The 22,921-nt window shown below is 43.0% G+C and overlaps 3 protein-coding genes across 6 annotated transcripts; 2 read left to right on the top strand and 1 right to left on the bottom strand.

The window, feature by feature from the left end:
• The first annotated feature begins 319 nt into the window (after nt 1-319).
• Nucleotides 320-3,101, top strand: urp2 (urotensin II-related peptide). Its single transcript, XM_029840393.1, has 5 exons — nt 320-452; nt 1,025-1,318; nt 1,388-1,422; nt 1,513-1,630; nt 1,821-3,101. The coding sequence occupies exons 1-5, from the start codon at nt 371-373 to the stop codon at nt 1,850-1,852; spliced, it is 561 nt and encodes a 186-aa protein (XP_029696253.1). The 5' UTR covers nt 320-370; the 3' UTR covers nt 1,853-3,101.
• Nucleotides 3,102-3,442: 341 nt separating this feature from the next.
• Nucleotides 3,443-9,856, bottom strand: LOC101073897 (chloride intracellular channel protein 4). 3 transcript variants are annotated; one of them, XM_029841062.1, is made up of 7 exons: nt 8,476-9,856; nt 6,275-6,384; nt 5,943-6,068; nt 5,758-5,864; nt 5,136-5,317; nt 4,849-5,047; nt 3,469-3,539 (listed from the first exon to the last, which is right to left on the bottom strand). In XM_029841062.1, exons 1-6 carry the CDS (start codon nt 9,709-9,711, stop codon nt 4,886-4,888), a joined length of 1,923 nt encoding a protein of 640 aa, XP_029696922.1. In that variant the 5' UTR covers nt 9,712-9,856; the 3' UTR covers nt 3,469-3,539; nt 4,849-4,885. The 3 variants fall into 3 exon arrangements, with proteins under 3 accessions (XP_029696921.1, XP_029696923.1, XP_029696922.1); XM_029841061.1 differs by having other exon boundaries at nt 3,443-5,047; XM_029841063.1 differs by lacking the exon at nt 8,476-9,856 and adding an exon at nt 6,452-6,633 and having other exon boundaries at nt 3,443-5,047.
• Nucleotides 9,857-12,153: 2,297 nt separating this feature from the next.
• Nucleotides 12,154-22,586, top strand: LOC101065066 (calcipressin-1). Of its 2 annotated transcripts, XM_003966510.3 has the most exons (5): nt 12,154-12,457; nt 12,596-12,743; nt 19,345-19,518; nt 19,899-20,058; nt 20,239-22,586. In XM_003966510.3, the coding sequence occupies exons 2-5, from the start codon at nt 12,621-12,623 to the stop codon at nt 20,421-20,423; spliced, it is 642 nt and encodes a 213-aa protein (XP_003966559.1). In that variant the 5' UTR covers nt 12,154-12,457; nt 12,596-12,620; the 3' UTR covers nt 20,424-22,586. The 2 variants fall into 2 exon arrangements, with proteins under 2 accessions (XP_003966559.1, XP_011604533.1); XM_011606231.2 differs by lacking the exons at nt 12,154-12,457; nt 12,596-12,743 and adding an exon at nt 16,905-17,883.
• Nucleotides 22,587-22,921: the final 335 nt, after the last annotated feature.

Genomic DNA, 22,921 nt, shown 5'->3' with positions numbered 1-22,921 from the left:
GTTTGGAGTGGAGCTGAGGTAGACGAATACCAGCCTCTGGTTGAAAAAGAGGATAAAAGCTGAGAACCAACTTGACCTCTCACATTGGATGAGAGTTTCCATTATTTTGGAAACAACGGAACCTTTAATCTGACGACGCCGTAAGAGAACGAGATCGATCTGATTTCAGACCAGAACGTCAACTTTAAAAATATCTAATGCCCACAACATCCACAGCATCTCCAACATCAAGACGTCAGAAGGATGAGGGGAGCTTAAAAACCCACTGAGACGCTGCGGGAAGAAGAAAGAAACCCCAACAAATCTTCAGATAGATAGTCAAACCGCTGTTGGTCTTAAATATCTTTTTAGTTTCAAACAATTGATCAGAATGTTTCACAACTTGCCTGTGAAGGTGGCCGTGATGCTCCTGATTCTCAGGACAGGAGTGGAGGCAGCACCGACCGAGAGAGGTGAGCTCTGGGAGATTGGCTGTAGAAATATAAACTATGTGATCGTGAATTCCTAAATTTATTTTAATGATAGAAACTTAATCTCAGTCAGTTGGAGCAGTTGTTTGATGTTGTATTTAAGCATCTAATCTAGAGTAGTTAAACATCCCATACCTTTTAAAGTGTTCTATTAGTGTAAGACTCGGCTCAATATTTTATATTTATTTTAACAATGATTCTTAATCTAGTTAATCGTCCCAGATCAACATGGAAGCTGCAAATTCTGTTGCAAACGTCATAAAAAGACGTCACTAAATGACATCACATACACACATCTGCTGTCTGTGTGAAACTGTCAGGCGTCAAAATGCACACACATCATTATAAAACCCATGTCACAGCTGAACGTGCCATAGCGACTCCATAGCAACCAGTCAAAATGTATGTTTACGAGGGGACGTCTTTCTCACGCTGAAACTTTGAATGTGTGTAACTCAAAAGGGACTCGCTTACGTCAGCACCACGAGCCCCTTTGCACGATCCATCAGCCAGCTCTACATGCTCATCAAGCTGCTGGATTTTCTTTATTGCAGGATTTCTGAAACCTCACCCCCCTCTCAGTCATTCCCCGGCCTCCCCCGCTGTGTCGGCAGCACAAAATCCAAGCCTGTACCTGAAGAACTGGCTTCTGAGCAGCAGCCCGGCAGCGGACGGGACTACGGCGTCCGTGGGCAGATGGGCCGCAGGGACGAACTCTGCGAGGAGCCACCCTGACTCAGCCGGTCTGGGGAAACGAGCGCAGATGCTGAAGATGATCGCAGCCTTGGAGGAGCTGCAGAGGGCTGTCAACAGCACGCTGAGCTCGCGCATCACCGTCATGTCGCGAGGTAACTAACCACAACTCCGGCTCGGTGCCACTTCACCGGTTCTCCACTAACGCCTCTGTCTTATTACAGCTAACGGCAGGAATTCAGGAAGGAAGAATAAAGCAGTAAGTTCACCAAAGACTGCATCCTGTTAAACGTACTTCAAAGAAATCTTTTTTTTTAAATGTAATATCTTCTTTGTATTTTGCTCAAAGAGTCCTGCTGCTACCGGTGGGGTGAAGCCCACCACTCTGGCCCCCGCAGCAGGGGACAGCACTGCAGATGTAACCGGTCAAAATCTTAAAAAGTCCCAAAGCAAGAAGACCAAACGAGGTGAGAACAAACACCTGTAGCTTTTTTTATTAAGCAGTTTCAATGATAGCAGGTTAGGACAGAGCATTAATGTGCTGTTGATTAGAACAAATATGGGAGGAAAAGAATTATTGGAACTGGGAATTAATTTCACCTTCATCTCCGTGTTGGCCTGTTTTGTGACGAGCTTTTCTTCCTGTTTCTCCCACAGTTTGCTTCTGGAAGTACTGCTCCCAAAACTGATCATCTCTGAGAAAAACAGCTCCACCCTTTTCTTCATCGCCCTCCACCCAGACATAGGTCAACTCAGACATAAGTCAAGCAGTTGTTTTCAAGATCTTTTCACACCATAAGCAGCACCAACATCACACATACACACACACACACACACACACACACACACACACACCACACACACACACACACACACACACACCACGAACTGAGCACTTTATCTCCTGCTGTGTCCTGTTACTGATGAGCTCAGCTGTCTTTCATGTTTGCCGTTAATTGCAAGTTAAGCCGTTAAACCCTGAATAACAGCATCATACTGCTTAAAACTAGCTTTATCATCTCCCTCTTTATCAGCCATTCTGCTGCGCTCTCCCATCCATCCTCTCCCATCCCCCCCCCACCCCACACACACACACCCCTGACACTGGCGCCAGCCTCGACTCGGCCCTTTTTATTCACTCGTTAAATAACAAGACTGACCAACCGGAGATGACAACGTGTGCCCACACGGACAATCACGCTCCTTAACCTTTTATTCTCCATATCAGACAGACACACAGAGTTTTCGGTTGTGTGTGCCCACTTTAAAATAAAGTTGATTCCTAGCATGGCAAAAAAAAACAAAAAAAAAAACTGATAATAAAGATTGATATTTTTATTTTTTTATACAGTTTTCTTTTTAATTTTTCATTGTGCAGAAAGACCAATACTCACACGGAGTTAGAGGAGCAGGGCTCTGAAGTGCACAAAAGTCCACTCCTTGGACTACAGTGATATAGGCTGAAACGTCTTATTTGAACACCCAGATAAGAGAAATATTTTAAACAAAATTATCCAGGTTATCGGTAGGTGCATCAGCCTGAATGAGAACTGGATTAATGAACCTCAGGCCATCAGTTTATCTTCCAAACTTCATTTTAGAAGCTAAGAAAAACTCTGTACTATTTTGAAATTTTGCATTCTTTGTCTGGATGTTTCCATGGTCCTTGAGCACTCTCTCCCTCTCTCTCCTTCTCGCTCTGTCTCTCTCCTACTGTGTGTGTATGTGTGTGTTTGCTGTCAGAGTGTGTAAACTGTAGGCGATTACATTCAGAGGGCTTACCCAGAGGTCACCATCACTGTCACCCAGGTGATGGCAGTGTGTGTCTGCACATGCGTCAGCGCGTTATCTGGCTATAGCACACAACACAATCCTTTAAGCAGGGAGCTAGCACATTTGATTTCACTCAAAAGTGGAATACCTCCACAGGTAACGTAATAAATCCAGGATAAATGTGTCAATGACGTGTCTCCATGGGTTTGGGGCGTGTGTGAAGTGAATGTGGGAGTAATTGCTCCCCTTGTGGTTGCAGCCTTTCAATGTGCTGCAGGTCGGGCTGAGGTTGCCTTCTGTTGCCACTGAGTGGAGCTCCATTTTGAAAAAGTGCTGATTCAAGGCAGTGGCAGCGATAACTCCAGAGGACTATTCTCTGTTATCAGCGAATTTCCTTTGGACAGGCTGAAACACCACACTAAACTGAACCGCATGGCGCATCCATGAACGAAAATGACTCACACTTTTCATTAAATGACAACAGCGGGCAGAGAGAAAGCCCACATGGCGATAAAATCAGTTTAATAAAACTCTCCACAGACAGAGATCATAAGGCCAGAATACAATAGGCTGGTGTCAGAAGTGGTTGGGTCCGAACATCATCTGTAATACACCATGCAATGGCTGTTAACGTTTTTCATTCTAAAACTCACCACTTCAATAATCTGAACAAATTATATTGAGCTGCATTCATTTGTTCTGCCTAATATGGCCTAAAATGAGTTTTTGAGAGATAAACAATCTTAAAGAGCTAAATATAATCACAAACAAACCAAAAGAAAAGCCCCACCCAAATCATCTGTCATGGAGTAATACTACCAGGCACTCTTTAAGAAGAGATGTTTGGAATTATTGTTTAAGATATTGTAAATTTATGATCTTTGATGCACTGAGGATGTAGCTGCTTCACTGTGAATAATGCATAATGGTAACGTATGAGCATCATCACTATCATCTGTAAAACCAAACTGACCTGTAGAAACATGCAAGATCATTTTATCAGTACAAAATGAGGAGAATTGACATTCAGAAAATGTAAAAATAGAAAAGGCTACAATCACATATTAAGCACTATTGATTCCTAGCATCAAGAGACAATACCGAGTCAAAATTTGTGGTTACAATTATATTATAAATATAAAAATCACACAAATATAAACCTAGAGAAGATAATTAGCTCAGCTTATTTTAGCAGCATAAAGAGTGACAAGAATGTTAAAACAAGTCTATGTAACTGATCTACACTGAATATGAAACAATAGATGTTAAATTCTGCATTTCTTTGTGGTTATAATTATTCTTTTAAAAAATCACAAAAATAAAGACCTAGAAAAGACAATTAAATTAGCTTAGCAGCATAGGGAGTGGAAAAAGGGTGAAAACAAATGGCCTGAATATGAAACCCTCAGTATTAATAGTGTTGATGGAATAATTACTAGTACCATACGTCCTAATAACCAGTCATGATTGGAGTTTCCCTTTATTTGCAGTCTTTATGTTGAGCTAAGCTAACAAGCTCCCAGCTTTGGCTTCATCTTAATTCATTCATTATATCATCTGTATTTTACAAAGTTTTACCATGATTAAGGTTGGTAGTGTTAGTGTGTTTCACCACATAACTAATTCCTTCGTAGAACTATTTGTTCTCATAAATTAGGGCAGCTACAGCCAATCCATAACATGTGTACTGACTTATACGACTCATTAATTGTCAAAATCCTTACATCTGCAGTAACTGTGGCTCTGCCATTGTCGAAAAGGTGAAAAAAGTAACTTGTTTTGTGATTCTCATTTGATAATTTTTTTTTTAAATGGTGCAACCCAACCTGTGAGAGCACACATGCACACAATAATTGTTTTTAACAAGTTTGTTCATCATCATTTCCAATCATTTTCTAATCTCTCTTTTTACCTCGCTGATCTACCGTGCGCTGTTTTTGCTTCCCCTCTTATCTGATTCGTTTTGCCACGTCCAGGTATGCAAATAGGATTTCCTTCTCAGCGGGACAGGTGTTACTGAACTCCTCCCGCTGGCAGGCACAGTTTAAATATCGCCACACGCCCGTCATCTCCAATGGAATCTCAAAGCCGCGGTATTTCTTGGCAACCACCTGCAAACAGAAATAAGAACTGAGCCCTCAACAGCAATTATAATCAGGGCAACGCAAACATGGTTCATACCATGTGGGCGCACTTTACCTTAAGAATATGTAATTTGGGTAGCAGGTTACAGTCAGCCAGAGTTAGCTCAGAGCCATCGAGGAAGTTTCTGGAGGACTCGGGCAGGTCTCCTGAGGCATCCGCATCGATCTCCTCGGGCAGGGGAGTCCTCAGGAATTCATCCAGGCGGCGGAGAGACTTGAGCAAGGCTTTCTCTAAAGCTGTAGATGGAGTTAAAGACAGAAAAAAGGGCCAAACAGTTAGATACTCACGCAGGATAAATGTCGCGCAGGACACGTACTAAACATGCAAGATGTTTGCAGGAAATCAAACCATATCAATTGTTTTGCCATCGGACAGTGTGTACCCCTCAGTTGGCCGTTGATTGTAAATCAAATCCCATAAAAACGTCAGAGGTCAAAGTGCAACAAAGGGAGAAGGAAATAAGAGGCAAGACTACCTGTTTTCATCTCAACTGATTCTGCCATGCAGCTCGAGTCCTGACTGTTTCTCTGTTGTGTAACAGGTCGATCAAACAACGGGGATACGACAAACAAGCTTAAACGATCGATGCACCCAGGTCACTTATTAAAGGACTGGGGACAATTATCCAAATTATCCAAATGATCGGCCTTGAAAATGGTATCTCGGTTACTCCTACCGTCGTTGGTGTCTTTCCGCTGGTTTTTGATGTAAGCTGAGAATTTGGCGAACACATCTATGCCTGCTGTGTTGGCTTCAGGATGTTTGGGGGCCAGTCTGGGGTAACTGGTGTCAAAGACACACAAGGGAGGTTACCTGAAAACATCGCTCGCCTCCGTCCCCCTCATTTGGATTTGTGTGTACCGTGGCGGGGTTAGTTTCTCCTCCAGGAATTCCTCGATCTTGTTCACGTCCACCTTTACCTCGCCGTTAAAGGTGACAAATGGAGGGTGGGTTCCCGGAGCCAGGTCCTGAAGGTCGGCTGGCTTCCTGACAACGCAAAACAAAATGACTGCAATAAGGATGTAAATTAAATCAGCCTGTTTATCACCCAATCACTTATCAAGCTTCGGTAATAAGCCTTTGTTGTTCTTTGTTTACATGACCACATCTCTGTTGACTCTGTTTTCCCATTAACGATAGCTGACAGTGTCAATCTGTTGGATATGTGCACATCACACAGGCTCCAGTCTCACCTCTTTAGGTCAACAGTGGTGACGTTGAAGATGACGCCTTTGAGCCAGAGGATCATAAAGAGCCTTTGAGAGAAAGGGCAGTTGCCGATGCTTTCTCCATCGCTGCCCGCCTACACACATACACACTGTGTAAGTAAAGACAATAACGATGAGGCTTAACGACGCTCACAGGCCTACCTTTACAAACAGCTCAATTGTAGGGAAGCCCAGTTTTTGAACTGCAATGTCATAAAGAGACATGATGCTCAATTACGTAGAAAAATGTTTTGTGGCAGCCCAAAATCCTCTTGGCCTCTTAAGCTTGAAACCAAAAAAAAAAGTCTATTATGTTTATTTAATCCGCAATCGTTTATGATCCACTAAATATAGATGCCTGACAAGCAATGGACCGTTTGTCCGTCCGCCTGCTCCTCGCACCACATTTTTGTCTTTTCTTTTTTCCGTCTGCTTCCTCTGGTATGTGAGCGTCTCCCCCGGACACAGTCCTGGTCTCAGAGGAAAGTTTGAGCGCAGCTAGAAGCAAAACTGCGTCTTATTATTAATATTGTATTAACAAAACCTTCTGCACTTTTTTGACTCCTGTACCATCAACTGACAAGTTAAGATGCAGTGAAAAGGACGTTTTCTTATTTTAGAAAGGGGTGGGCAGCAGTTAAATCTGTCCTCGGTGGGGGACTGAAAAGCCGGCTTTCACGCCAGCGACCAGTAAAATGTCAGTCTTGTTTTCACCTCTTTTATTCTCACACTCGTCTGGTCCACGACGTGTGAATGAGGAGCTGACATTTCCATGACATTAAACATAATTTACAAGCGATATTTTGATTCGAGGGGAGTCTCTGCTGTTTGCAGCAACCTTGTGCCCACTTTCAGCCCCAAACAGGAGGCTAATCAGCTTAACAGGGTGAGAATGTAGAGATTAACCCCACATGCTGTACTGGAATCAGTAGCATTACACCGTTATCACTGGCAGACCGAAAGAGTGATTGTTGGTTAATTAGGAGGAACAGGTACATCTGTCTGTTTTGATCACTTTTTAAAACTTTTTTTAAATCCAGTCATCAAGGTTGTTGGGATGTTGGAAAAGCAGGATGGTGGAACTTTTATATAATATTGACTCTGTTCTGTGCTGCCAACACAGTTCCTCACAATGGAAGCCATTGTTTGACTGTGAGCTCCCACAGAGAACAGACTTGTTGTTGGCATGTGAGGGGGGGCTCTTGGATATTAATGCATTTTTGACCTGCGTTAAACTTGCCGTCAGAAGGCCTGCCCTGTTTTTATTCTGGCCTCGCTCTGGAATGTATAGCTGGGACTCAACATATCTGATGTTTTAAGGTGCACGTAGGTGAACATTATGATTGATTTGGTATTAAAGTATGTGGACACGTGTAGTAAAATTAACGTGTTTTTCTTTCACAACCTTTTGGATGGCCTGCACTGTGTGATTCTGGCTGACAGGCCTGATGGATTAGGATATCACCGTCTTAACTGGATAAGGTAATAAGGTCAACCCGAGGTTTCCTTCTCAGCTGCTATCGCACACACAAACACACAAGAATAAGTGTCAACAGGGACGGCCAGGATACCCAAGAAGATAACCACATCACGCCAACAGGTTTGAAATAAAGGGGGGAAAAGTAGGATTCACCACCTACAATAATGGTATCAAAATAAAGCCGGTCAGTCGTATCAACCGATGATACAACATAATACACATATGACAATGAACAAAATGACAGAACATCGGAATGAGTGTGCATATCTTTCATGCAATGATGACCATGTGCAAAAACAATTCAGCAGTATTCAGATTCTACAGTATAATGAACAATTCTGATGGTGCCTGACCCCATAACTACCTGTAGCATTAATTGTTTATACAGAAATTAACCCATAAATTTCTCCTCGATCCATTTTTCTATGTCACATTCAAGCCTGCCAGCAGCAACTAGGTAAATAGCTTTAGCCAGCTAGCTACATATGGATTCCTGCAGAAGGGAAGGGCTTCTTGTTTTACTAATTTCACCACGATTTCGCTTTGCCGTAGTGGCCATCTCACCACTGTTTTCCAGTTAAAGTTTTTTAAGCTAAATTAGTCCTCATGCGGCATCCCTATATCTACAATTATACCCGTAAACGTTGATTTTGAGGATTTGTATAGACAGCACATGCATTTCTTTTTCCTTGTTAATTATTTTTACCTTGACATAGAGTGAAATTTCATAGGCCTGGTGTTGGCTTTCTGAGCTGTCCTGCACAGGAGGTGAGGGGCTGTCCATCTTCTTATGGGAGATCAGTGTCACCTCCTGTCTGTTTTCATCCCTGTCCTCCCACTGAGGGAAATAAGAATGCCCATCTTCCAAAAGCACCACACGCTTTTTCTTCACTTGATCGTCTCTCTTTCTGGGCAAGGATTCATCTTTGAATACAGACTTCAGCTCCTTTATCCAGTCCTCCTTCTTTGGCAGACTTTTCTTCTCTGGAGATGTCTCCTTGTGTCCCATCTCAGGTTCCCAGATGTCTTTCCTCACTGGCTTTAGTTCTTTCCTCCATTCTTGTGTCTCTGGTTCTTTTACGTCCTCAGGTTCTTTTTTAATCCAGTCGTCATCTTTTCTCCTGTGTGGTGGGACTCTTCCTGACCTCCAGTCTTCTTTCTTTGGTGGCTGAGGGTCAACATTCAACATCTCACACTCCATCGCTTGTTTCAATCCTTTCACTCTGTCAGTAAAACTCGATTGAAAATGTCTTTCATCGTCTCTGGGCTTCTCATTTGCTTGAATCTCTTCTTTTCCAGTGTTATGTGTCTCTTCATTCCGCTCCTGATGTCCAGTGTCCTTATTTTCCTTATCACGGTGAACTCCAACCTCCGTTGTTTCCACGATGTTGTCGGCTGTAAGTGAAGCAGGCGTCTGCTCACCTATTTCTGTACGAGGGGCCTCCAGCTCATCAAACTCATCATCCAAAACAGTCACAGGCTCATTCGCCATATCCATCTCTGCCATCGAAGCATCTGTGTCTTCTCCCTTACTCTCTTTAGGAAATGCTTCCTCTTTTAGCTGCTCCGTCATGTTTCCTTTCAACTCCATCCCTTCATCACTCTGGGTTGTCAAAGGATGGCCCTGTAATTCACTTTTCTCCTCTGTTGTGCACCGTTTCTCCTTGAATGGGACCTCGATTCCAGGACTGCCGGGTTCACCTTTACCTGCTTCCTCCAAGGCCTGCCTGGACTGGTCCATATCTGCAGCTTGCTGTCTGTCTGAAGGTCCCTCCTCTAAGACTGGATCTGGAAGCTCCATCTGGGCCTCATCTTCAAATTTGTTTTCTTGTTCGTCCTCTTTATGGTCATCGTCTCCCTTCTCTTCCTCACACAAGGACTCTCTAACAACATCATCACTGGTATCACCCTCCTCTGTCATATTCTGCTCTTCCTTCACCATTTGACAATTCCCGAATTGCAGATTTTCTTCCTGGAATATCTTGTTAATCACCGATGACGGTGTTTCCTCTCCCGTTATTTCTGTCTGAGACTGTTCAGAGCAGACAACATTCAGCAGCGGTTGCTCTTCCTCTTTATTTTGCTCACTCTCTGCCTCTAGAACATCATCTAAAACAGGCGTGGCATCCTTTATAATCTCTTTACCTGCTACATCTGTAACACGCTTTTCTGTGTAATCCAGAAATTCAACATGCTGTTTGCTGGAGTTGTCATTCTCATCAGTCAATTCACTGTCATTGGTTATTTGGCAGATCTGATTGTCTGGCAGTTCCCCAGCTGCATCAAAGGGTGTACCACCATCACCATCTGTAGAGGGTTGACTTGCATTATCTTCCTCATCCAGTTGTTTATTCATCTCACTTGTGTCTGAGGTCACAACTGTTAGTGGGGGCTCACAAATTTCTGCACCGTCACCTTCAGTGTGACCAATTTCTTCTTTGTAAGTGTCGCTGACAGACAACCCTGTCCACTCTACCAGCTGCTGCACCTCAGTTGGATCCTGAACGTGCTCTGCATCATCTATGCAGGACACAAGTTCCTGTTGTTTGAAGACAACTTCACCAATTGCTTCCTCTCTTATCTGCGTTTCCAAAATTTCTGCCACATCTTGTTTGTTGGCTTCATGCTCTGTATGTTTGTTGTTGTCGCCTAATAAATGCTGTTGTCCCTCCCCATCAAGTACCCTCTTTAAATCACATTGATTTTCTATTATTGTATGCCTATCATTTGACTCTTCTTGTGTCTTACTCTCTTCACGATTTATCTCTTCATCTATGTTTTGGTTGTCGTCATCATCAGGTTCTTCCTCTCCCCCAGAGGTTTCTTTCAAATTTTCACCTCCTCCATTTTCTTCACAAACCCTTTCATCTCTTACATCTTTTTCTAAACTTTCTGTCACATCCTGTTTGTCTCCATCTTCTCTGTCTTCTTTGCTGTCCTCACATTTGTCTAGTAACTGCTCTTGTTGTTTCCCACCGATTACTGTGAGTAAATCACATGAGTTTTCGATCATGGTATGCCTATCATTTGACTCTTCTTCTGCCTTACTCCCCCCTTTGTCCTCACTTGTTTCTTCATCTATCTTTTGTCTGTCTTTTTCTCCAAGATGTTCCTCACAGTTTTCTTTCAAATTTTCAACCCCTCTGTTTTCTTCAGGTTGTACTCCATTTGATTGAGGGAGCATTTGGATAATCACGCCTTCCTCTGGTTCATTCTGCTCTGTGTTTTCACCAACTTCTTCTCCATCTCCCGCCATCATTAAAACATCCTCTCCTACCTCTTCAGCAAGCTCCACTTCATCATCTTCTTCTTTTCTGTGCTCATCCTCCCCTCCTCTTTGGGTATCCAGATCTGGAAAAACCCCAACAGGGCTGTGCACAATGGCACCGTTTGACAGGTCTGTATTTGAACTGTCTGACTGAGCCATTGGAGAAATTTGAGAAAAACTATGGCACTCAGAAATTAGTTGACGGTCTGGTTGTTGAGGTACAAGGGAAATAAATTTAGCTATGTGTCAAATATATTCCAAAAGCACTACTTTCCTTTTGCCAAGGTTCCAGAAAAAGAAAGCAAGGATAGTCCAGAGCAATTAATATTTCCAATGTTCCAGCCCAATTTTTTTAAGAAAGAAAATAAATGTTATATGTCACGAGTAAAAAATATTTTACAGTTTCCAAACTGCTAATGAAGTGACATCAAAAATGTATACAATACTTTGCACTTAATGGTCAAGGAAAATTCCAAATGAAAATAAAAAAATAAAAATCTTGATCCTGAGATATCCAAAGATAGACAGGTTGAGGGGATACTTTCTTTCTGCTCTCTGGTTGTGGCTATAGGGCTCTTGAGTCAGAACTGCACCTTAAGAAGAATTAAAAACCAAAAAACACACTCTCTCGCTCTCTCCTTCTCCCTCATTCTCTGGCTCCCAAGGGATTAAATGGCGGCTGATCTCCACATGACTAGAAGCTTATTGCCCTGCCACCAAGGGACCGGTGCCCCATGAGCATAATATTCTGAGTCTAACGCTTTAAAACAGACACACTATATATCATTTTGTCATCTGCTGCATTTATTATGCATTCTCAGCTTTGATTAATTAAACAGCAATTACAAACCATTTCATCAGGACAGAGAAGTAAAATAGAAATTTTAAACATTCATCACTTTGAAACTCTCAATTGAATTAATATGTAGTGGATGAATGTAAATTGATTGTGCTTTTATCAAACGTTTGTTAACAGACGTTATTAAAAATGCAAAAAAAAAAAAAGCTCTTTATTACGACCATAACAGTAGTCTTGCAGAATACTGGAGGGGACCCGCAAGAACAACTGAGAAAATGTCGTAAACCGGAAGCGCTTGTCTATTCCATTTCGTCACTTCCTGTATTAGCTGCGTCATGCTAGTTAATTTATCGGGGTGTTTCTCTAATTAAAATTAAATTAGTTCCTATTGTCCAGATTTTGTTCATGACAACTCAGGCTACCAAATTAACACGCGGAATATTTTGTTTCAACTTGTTATTTCTCAGTTTAATCTCGGACTACATTAGCATTGTCTTGCTAGCCACCTGAACGTTGTTGCGTTAGCTACGCTCGGGGGCTGCTGTACTTCTACCGGCTGTTACTAGAAACCCAACAACAAAAGCGCTGCATTGACATGAAAAATCACTCACGTTTTTATTGGTAGGTATTATAGTCACAATACAATAATTGGTGTATGCAAGACGCGCATTTAAAATGGGTTGTGAGCATTAGAAAGCCCTTTTTGTTGATGTTGATGGAGTCGTGCTTTGCTAATTTTGGTTCATGTGTCTCCACAAGATAATTGTGATACTCCCAAGTCGTGATGCAGCAGGTAGAGAATTGCGGAGACGGAGAGGCGACAGTCGATGTCCAGTTTACTGATCTACCCAACGCTCTAATAGCCTACAAAGTCCCGGAGGATTTATTCAATGAAGGCAGTATAAAGGTAAGAAGCTTTTCCGAATGCTTTCTTTTTATTCTGCATCGTTTCTTTTTGCCTGTTGGTCGCTCGTCGATCTGGAGAACTCCGATTTTTAACCAGATGTGTCACAATGTCATGTAAAATCTGGCCTCGCTGGTGTGATCGGCGGGTTTTTAAGGAGGTTTCGTGCATTAGATCCAGCCCAGACGCCTGTAGGATTACAGCTGTATATATGTGGGACTCGGACCACTAGATGGAGATACGAGTAAAGGAATTCTTATGGCTGAGTTGACAACACAAGGACACACTTATTCATGACCATTAATGTTATCCTGAGGGGTTAATGTCGACAATGACATCCGTCTCACAGGTTGAAAGAGTTTCTACTCATAGTAGCACCAACCCAGATCTATTGATGTGAGACCCCGTGATCATTTATAATCATCATGTTGGATACACTGTGAATTAGGAGCTGCAAATAAATATGCAACGTGCATTGATGTGCCATCTAACAGGTTTGCATCACGTTTTGGAAACCTGAATGGTTTTGTTGAAGTAATTTCCTTTCACAGAGTGGCATCGGTGCATTTTAAGTCTCTGAATGGAATATAAAGGACACCGTGACTCACTGAAGTGATGAGATCAGCTCTTTTGAAATAGTTGACCTCGCACCCTGGATGGGGGAGCTCTGTTCCATGACAACACAAGTGACTGCAATGGCAAGCTGTTTTAACTTCACCATCACTATCTCATCAGGATTTACGGGCTTGGGAAAAGTTAGAAGCACCTGTCTGTGGAGGGCTCGTAAACTTGTCTCCATCCCCATTAAATGTTATTTTATACTTGCTGGACAGCACAGACCTAAACTTATTCTTAAATCTGTCAGTGCTCGAAGGGTAGTTTTTCGTTTCAAGAAAATATTTGTTATGTTTTAATATCTAATAGGACAACATGAATAATTACAATCAGGAAATTATACACCACAGATTGTAGATGCATTTGTCTTCAAATCTAATGTACTTATGGAGGGTTTTTGTTGTTATTTTATACTCTGAGCAGCCATCATGCTCACTGTGAAACTGGGGGGGGGGGGGGATTCTGCAGATACTGGATAGAATCCCTGTCCTGTCCAAACACAGTTGTGCTTGCAAATTCGACCAGGTCCTCAAAAACACGGGCTCAGTTACCCGTCACATACACGCCCAGGCAGTTGTGTAAGGTTTGGCACGGTGTAGGTGCTAACGTTGTGGAAAATGAACAACAAATGACACAGGCAAAGGGCATTTGATGACTTTCCCCCATTGTGTTTATCCATAATCCCGCTCGTTTTCCTATGGGTGTCTGCCGTCACGGTCAGTAAATGTGTGTGGAATAACGTTCCCCCGAGGGCGTGCGTGTATCATCAGTTCTTCTGAATGTTCTAATGTGAGTTAGTGGAGTCAATGTGCTTGAAGTAGAATTCTTATTTTGAGGTAAGCCTCGGGTTGGCCTACATTTAAAAAAGCTTCACAGTAATCCTGAATAATTGCAATTTTGGGTTACATTCATCCTCCCAATGGTTGTGATTTAATATTTTTTAAACCATAACATAATTGTTTGAGATCATGACATTATTGTGTTTGTCAAATTTAAAGTTTCACTCATTGATGCTCATTAACAGCCTTATTGTATCCAGAATCCTTTATTAAATGATGGCTTTTACTGTATCCAGTTAAAACTGATGTCTTCTGCATACAGTCTGTGTTAATTTTAACCTCCTTTTCTTACCTAAATGTGCCTTTGTTGGGGAAAAAGAGCATCATGAGCCATGGAATATCTGTTGTGTAACTTACTCAGTGCACAGCCAATAACAAGTAACAATTTCCTGTACCGGTAATTGTGGCTATGCTTTTATTGTCTCTTTAATACATTTCTGAGGATATGATCTGGTCTGTGGGTGAATGGAATCTGTTTTCCACTTGTACAACAAAAAAGTTGTTTAGCCCGACTGGAGCAGAAACCAGGCCAATAGGGGCATTAATAAATGGTATGGAAGAACACACTTAGGTCCTTCAAAGAATAAAAACGACTTTGAAAGTCTCGGTGGATTTTTCCAAAGGGCCAGGACTGGAGGGAGGGGTCCTTGAGATAGGGGAAAAATGAGAATAATTAACTGATTATGGTTTCTGTGTGTGCTTTTTCTTACACAAGATGATAAGCAGGTTAGACATGGATGAATAGATGGAGAAGAAGAGCTCCTCTGAACCTGCCCGCAGACAAACACGTTCAGGGCAAGTGGAAAATCTGAGTAGCTTTGTTTTGCTCAACATGCTCTTAGTCAGAGTGTCACATGGAAAAAAGCTGACTTGTTCCTTTCAATTGAATTTTGACCCTAAAATATTGTTTCAGAGATCTCCGTCTCCAGAAAGAGTTGGAAAAGGAAGAAGTGTGTCACTGCTTAATCATCTTTTAGTTGTTCTGGTGTGGAATTTAGTTTGAGCCAACAATGACTGCCTGTCACTGGAGTCCGGGTTCTGGAAATTGAAACCTGTCTGACTCAAGTCAAATCACAGGACGATTCCGATTTGAGAGTTGTTGTTTGTTTGTTTTAAATTGTATTTAATGCAAAAAATCAATCCTTCTCATTTGTAATTCTCTGTCTTATATGAATAAAACTAAAATATTGAGACTGTGTTTTATCTGTATAAGATAATTATCAGAAGGTGTTGAAGGAGGAAACGGGAAAAGTTAGGAAATAAAAACATCTCATTAAATTACGCAACTGAGTTCCTGGTGGTGTCTAAAATATAGTGAGGAAATAACAGGCCTTTTTACTGTCAAGTTTAACCGTAAAGTCTTTTTACTGTCAAGTTTAAACCGTAAAATCAGCCGTAAATATTTGACTGGCTTTGGCTCACACACACATTAGTTGAATAATAATCAAAAGCTGTCAGTTGTCGGTGTGTGTTGCCAGCCAGTCTGTACAGTGAGGGAATGGAAAAAATGGGAAGATTAAACAAAAACAGGAGAGCGGAAAAAATGGCACACGCTCACAGTGGGGAGAGGCTGAGCTCTGGAGATGATTAGCACCTACACACATGTTCACACGGTAATGTTTAACATCAACAAACAACGCTTAACACCAGAGTGTCAGCTCCACTGTCAGAAGCCTCAGACGCTTCATCCCAGTTCATTTTCCACGCAGGCTTTTTCCATCCTTAACACACGGAGCATATGCTGTTGCCACTGTCAGCCTGCATTAACACCTTCAGAATGAAGGGCAGAAATAAGGCTCTCACCACCACGGTTCCAACCGGACCAGCAGCCAGATGTCAGTGCCGAGATAGTGTGCTCTCCCACCTCGGTTCTGAATTGGTTTGGGTCAGGGTTAGGCTTAGTTGGTCCATTCATAGTGTGATCGTCTTGAATGGGCATATACGTGCATGTACACGGTGTGTAAATAATAATCCAGCAGCCTTTCAGTTCCAGGGTAAACCCAAGGGGTTAGCCATATTTTTAAAGTGCTGTCTGTTCTCTGCACTCACATTGTCATGACTCACTTTGTGGTTTGAGGAAAACAAAATTGTTATTGATTGCAAAATCCAGTTCTTTTCCTGCTGTGATAAGTCAAGTGTTTACTGGGAAACGGGTCAGTCGAGCAGGAAACCGTGACACAGGTGTCGCGACATTATCCACTATGACGTCTGTGTGGATTTTTTACTCCCGGTACACAGAGCAAATCGGGTCATTGATCGGTACTGTTGCTTTTCTGATTCCATAAAGGGGCAGAAAAGTGAGATTTCCAGTCTTTCTTTTGCACAACAGCCCCCCAAAAGACCCCCACCCCAACTGTTACATGGCTATTAGTAATCAAGCAGAGAATAGTTTTTATTGAGTGTTTTGTTCCCTTTTCAGTTTCGCTCCAGGAGATGTTGAATGTGTGGAACTAATTGATTTTTCGATACAACACACAGGTGCACATTATAGTGAGTGGTCCATAGTCGAGCTATGATTTTCCTTGCAGAACGCTCTGCATCCTCCCAGCCCACTTCAAACTCTTCTATTTATACCTCCTAAAAGCATGTTATCAAACTGCATACTTTCCATGAGCACTACCTTTCCCCTCCTCCTCCCACCAGTCTCTCTCTCTGCTTTTTCTATTCTTGCCTCCCTCATATCTCCCTTTTTGTCTGCAGCTGTCCTTTGACTCGGCGTCTTCTACATTCCCTGTCACAGGCGTGTGTCTGTGCTGTGTGTGTGTGTGTGTGAGAAATGAAGGTGGAAAAAGATCTATTTATCGCACAGGTTTCACAATGCAAAGGATTTTATGCCTGGGCGTGAAGCATCAGAATGTGGCTTGATTGTCCGTTTTCTCGGGGCATCTGCCGTCGTTTGTCCCGTATTTCTCTCCGTGCACAGTGTCCCTATTTCTGCGTGGTTAGTCAGCATTGCTGCATCTGTCAGGAGAGCAGCAACGTAGAAGCCAGGTCCCTCCCACTTCCATGAGTCGATTGGTTTGCAGTGAATGAATGAGCCCATGAGAGGGAGGGGATAGTGGGTCATGCGTCATTGGATGGCGGAGGCTCATTTAAAGCGCCTGTGGAGCAGAAGGAGGAGAGAGGGGATCCGGAGCGAGCTTAAAACAGGCTGAATGACATTTCCAGCTCTCCACACCCAAATCTCTGGAAAATTCCCTCAGTCTGCTAACTGCTGCAGGAGGAAGAGTGTTGAAGCAGCAGTGCTTCTGAAATCCAGAGTAGCTAACCTTGGGATCTGGGCTCGGAGGCTTTGAGTTGAACAGAAGAATGCTGCAACACTTTGGACTCTCAGGGTGAAGACAAAAGAAGATCCGTGCACCCTGGGAATACTGACCTATTTCCTGTTGAGGAGCTTCCATTACCTCTTTTTGTGTGTCACGCTGGGGAAAGCAACGCTCCCCCGTTCCCCCCGATTTCCCCCTTCCTCTTCATCGTCGTCATCCTCACCATCACCACCACCGTCAACGTCTTCGTCTGCGCTGAGGGGGGTTTCATTGTCCCACTGCGGCCTCGCTTCAGCCATCAAGTGGAAGAGGTTCCGGCTGCCCGGCTCACACATCATGCACATCAAGACGACCAAGTGTAACCATTTTTGCCTTGTAGCCTCTGTGACAAACCAGGAAGTGTTCAACCACCCGGAGGCTCAGGTAAGACCGGTCGGCTCCAACCAGTGTTTGGAACACACCACTCAGCTGTGACTTTTGTTCTTTGTCTTTAGTGTTGCCTGGCATCAAAAATAGACTAAACTGTCTGTACATGCAAAGGTGTTCTGTATTCATGTGCTGCAGCAGATTGCAGATATGTAGATGAAATATTTTCAGTATCTTTTCAGCACGGAATAGATTAGCCAGTGAGGCTGTGAGACAACAATCACCAGTGAGAAAATGACCCAAATGTGATGTCATAGTGATGTAATTGGGTTTATAATATCACTGCTGGGCTTTTGAGATGACCAAAGATGTTCTCTAAAGGAGGCACATGGTGTCTGAGAGTCAGGGGTTTTAATCAGGCGTGGAGGCTGGAATAAAAAGGCTGCAAACGCCAGTAATGTGTGTGAGCACGATCCCATCTGGATTTGAGAACATGCATCAAAATAACATACGTTGCACGTTCCCTGTACCATTTTAACACGGTTGCCATTTGAACCAACATGTTTTCATACCACAAGATTCACAGAATCGCCACCGGTAGCTGCCCAACAGAAAAAGTGGAGAGAATCGAGTGCCACATAAACAGGAAGTGAGAGATCAATGCGTTTCCTGTTTTTGTTTGCGAATCCACTCAAAGCCCACCTAAAGTGTCCTCTGTCCTTTAAAATTCACCACGGCAGGGCAGCGTCAACAGGGATGTGCCTTGTGCTGCGGCACAGACCGGCATGTGCGTCGCACCAACTGCTCAATGCAGGAGGCAGGGAGGACTTGTGAAATGCTATTTTTATCCCGAGTATTTAAACTCTGATGACTGCGACGGCGTGTTTGATGTAACCCGATCCTCTCGACAGAACACGGATTATTCTCTTGAATTGGTCAGGACCAGTGGAAAATCTTTCCGTCTTTTTCCATCTTTCCATTTCCGTCATCTTTGAAGAGGGGCAATCATGCAATTAACTCGCACGGTGACATAATCGGTCTCTTCAGGATCTGCCTTAGTGGTTCACTCTCCCACAATTATGTTTAACAGTCTTTGAATGCTCCTTTCAAAGTTAATAATATTTCTTGGCTAATAGGGGCTGAATCAACTCTAACACATTGACCTAAGCAGTCACGGAGGATTTGCTGACGTTGTAATGATTCGAAGTTGCAAGGCCAGAGGTTAAACAGATTATTAACGTGTGGCCATCTGCATCATTGTCTCTGTGTCCTTGTGGATGTCACAGCCAAGGTCGTCTGTCTTTCATCTTTTAAATTAGCATCTGTGACCGTGATGTTTCATCTAAAATTGAGGCCACAGCTGCCCGAGTCCAGCATACACTCGCTTCAGTGTCACCTTATTTTTGGCCGCTTTTCTGTCACAGCTGCTTCTTGCTTTAGCTTTTATGATAACTCGATTCTAATTGATTCAAATTGTCGTGAATTGACTCTGTATTTTTGTCGCTCTTGTCCCACCAGGCAGGTTTCGAAGCCTTGTTCCGATCGTTCGACCCAGAGGTGCAGTTCCAGTACTTCAAGTCTTTCCGGCGTGTTCGCATCAGCTTCAGTGACGCGCTGGCTGCAGCTGAAGCGAGGCTACGGCTCCACAAGACCGACTTCAGCGGCAAAGAGATGAGGCTGTACTTTGCCCAGGTGATGTCTTTGAAGTTGCACGATGGACCTACAAAATCTCTGTCTCATTTCAATCAGGCGCTTTACTCTCTTCAGGAGCTTGATTTAGGTGTCAGAAAAATAGAGCCTTGTGTGGGATTTACATGGAGAAACATCAGATTTGTTTGCCCACTTTTCAATCACACCTTAATTATTGAATAACCTCTGTAACGCTCTGCCAGACAATAAAGTGTGATCCGGGGAAGAAACACAGTGACTGTTCCAGCATCACTTCTTAGTTTTGGCTAGCATGGGTCCTTAAGTTGCAGATTGTAGCATTTCTGTATTGTTTTTTTCCCCCCGACGGTCTCATTTGCCACTCGTCCGCCCGTCAAACTCATTTTTGCCTTCCCTGTCTGCAGTCTGTCCACATAGGGAGTCCTCGGCTTGAGCCCCCAAAGCCAGAGAAGCAGTTCCTGATCTCGCCCCCTGCGTCCCCTCCAGTGGGCTGGGAACAATCTCAGGATGCCACCCCAGTCATCAACTATGACCTGCTGTGTGCCATCTCCAAACTAGGGCCAGGTATGTTGTTGGGCCTGAGCTAACATGTCGGGCTTGTCCAGACCTGTAGTTGCATCAAAATGTAGGCTGCTGCCTAACAGCAAGGACACATTCATTAGTGACCAGGCTTTTTTTGTCAATATGTTGTGAGTGTGTAAATGTCGCGGTTGCCTGAAAGCTCGATTCTTCTGTGATTCATAGGGGAGAAGTATGAACTTCATACCGCCACCCCCACCACCCCTAGCGTGGTCGTGCATGTCTGCGAGGATGAGCAGGTCGGCAACCCGGTCCCCAGCGACAGTGACCAAGACGACAAGGCTCGCGCCCCGCGGCCGAAGATCATTCAAACGCGTCGCCCCGATTACACGCCCAGGATTGAGCAGTGAATGATGACAAAGCAGGGAACACAGTGTGGCGGCTGTCACAATTTGTCCTGAAGCCATTGGCCAAGAGCTAGATATGCTCTTAGAGCTTTGGAGAAGGTTTGAGGACTTTGGAAATGCACCTGAGGGGGCAGAAATTTCCTATAGATGAGCATTTCATATGATGGAGTGAGAAAACATAGTGTCAAATGCTGCATTCAAGTCCCATGGGAAAGGGAAGAGTGTCAAAGAGAGAGAAAAAATGGCCAGTTTGGAGACGAAGCATTCATTTGTAATCGGTAAAACATGTTGACCACATTGCTGTCACAATAAGTACTTCTGGATCTTTGGATTGTACTGACATTTTGAATCAAATGCGCTTTGACTAAGTCTGTGTGTTTTGTGCAAGGAAGCTTTTCAAGTGCAGATAAAGTCCTCTTACACAACCACTGCAACAGATTTGAATGCTGATTCTTCCCACATGACTTGAATGCAGCATCCTCCTGGGAAGGTATTTGGTTTGTTTCTGGTGTAGAAATAACAGAGAGGAGATTGATTTTGTATTGAGTCATTTAGTCATAACTTTTACCGACTGTTTTTTTTTTTTTTTTCTTTTTCTGCGATGGTGCTACGCGTGTGTTTGTCCGCTTTACGTCTTGGTACGCGCTGGTTCTCCACTCGCTCGGCTGCAGTTCGCCAGCTCTGCTGTTTAATGTGACAGCTGCACATTTGCATATGTTCTGTGGTGGACGTGTAGTGAAGTCGAAGCTTGCGTCGCATCTGGACCCACCGTGTCGTTGCTGTCATGACCTCTGACGGTGTTTTTCCGGGTTTGATTCCAGTTTTGGTTTGTGTTTTGGATGTCGTGTAGCAAAACAAGCGTTGTCTGTAATTTGATGAAGCTGAATTATAGCTTTAACAACCAAGAGTGTGTCGTCAGTAAAATAGAAAAAACAAACAGATGGGCTAAATAGCATACTGAAAGAAAGTACAACTGAAACACTGTTTTAAGGTCTGTTGCCTGTAAATTATGTCTTTGATTAATACAGTGTAAGGTGTGTGTAGGAAAATATGCATCAGAATAATGTGTGTGAAGTGTAGATCAATTGCTGTTCTGACTGTTGTGTTAACTGTTGCTTCCACATTTGGATTGGAGTCACTTTTTCATGACAATATGTTACGTCACATGCTTCTTTATTTAACATTTATAGAAGATCTAGAATGTTTCGGGGTTTTTTAATAGACATCCAAAGGTTTGTGTTGAAGACTTACAAATATCTGATATTTGCATTTAGGTGCTTCGAGCTAAATCTTGAAAATCGACGGCCTGGTTTAAGGGTTGTCTGGCAACAAGACAAGACAGAAATGGCAGAGCATTGAGTTTCCATTTGATCACCAGTTTATTGACTTTCAAATTGCTCCCAAAATTGGGTGTTGATCTCACAACACCACAGTTGTCTTTGTTGCCGCTGGAGAGAAAATTGTAAAAACCTGCAGATGTGTTGGAATGTGCAACATTAACAACTGAAAGTGTTTCCCCTGTGAGGCAGGAAATGTATCGGCAGTTCTACACCTAATTCTGGCATATATTTTGTTCTTTGCTAATCAGGTTAGTTCAGCCCCGCACAAATACATGCTGCTAGCAGAACAAATCAGTGTTAAATTACAAGAGAGGATGGGTAAGAAGACATCGCATGTGTAATGGCGTTGCTTTCTTGGTCGAGGCCCTAATTGTCGATCGACTTGGCTTGAATAGGCTGTAATTATTTTGTTATGTGGGCAGCAACCTCAGACCGCTGCATATAAATCTGAAAATGTTGGTCGAAAGACTAACGGATGCATCCTTGGAGAATCACAAAACAAATTGGGACTAATGAAACGAGGATTAGTGAATCAAATGTAGTTTTTAAATGTCACAGACATGCTTCTGTTTCGAAGCCATATTTTTTTCTCCTCAAGGACCTCACTGATGCTAGCATTCAGGATGATGAGCAAATGTTAGCCTGTGGAAGAAGCACTGTGAAGCTCTCGATGCACTGCCTGAAAATCACTGATAATCTTGTAAGGTTGAAAAGGTTACATGATGCTCTGTCAGTTTAGCCACTTTTTTACAACTGCTATTTTAATCCTGCCTATCTTTGCAATGTTACTGAATTACCATTAAATAAAGATATGACCTTCATGACGCATGTACTTGAAATGATTTTGTCTAAAAGAATGAAACAGGCGTGTCGTACGATTCCTCTGTGAAACTGTATGAGTGCCCCCTGCTGGCCGGGTAGAAACATTAAAATAACTAAAGCTTCCAGGGTCGGACGTTATGGATGCAAGTGAGAGCTGAAGCCATTTAATGCGACTTTATATGTACTGTATATTACGAGGCACCTTTTGACGGCATTAAACGTGTCAGCAGAAGTCCTAATTTTGGAGCTGGATCCGCCTTCACTACAACACCGGTCCCCAGGTGTCCCCATAATGAAGACTATTGCGTGGAATGTCTCCGCGGCGGTTATATTTTACAT

This window comes from Takifugu rubripes, chromosome 8 (assembly GCF_901000725.2).
Source record: "Takifugu rubripes chromosome 8, fTakRub1.2, whole genome shotgun sequence".
NCBI classification, from domain to species: domain Eukaryota; kingdom Metazoa; phylum Chordata; class Actinopteri; order Tetraodontiformes; family Tetraodontidae; genus Takifugu; species Takifugu rubripes.
Note: the sequence above shows the minus strand (reverse complement) of the source record. Positions and strands in the feature narration are given on the sequence as shown.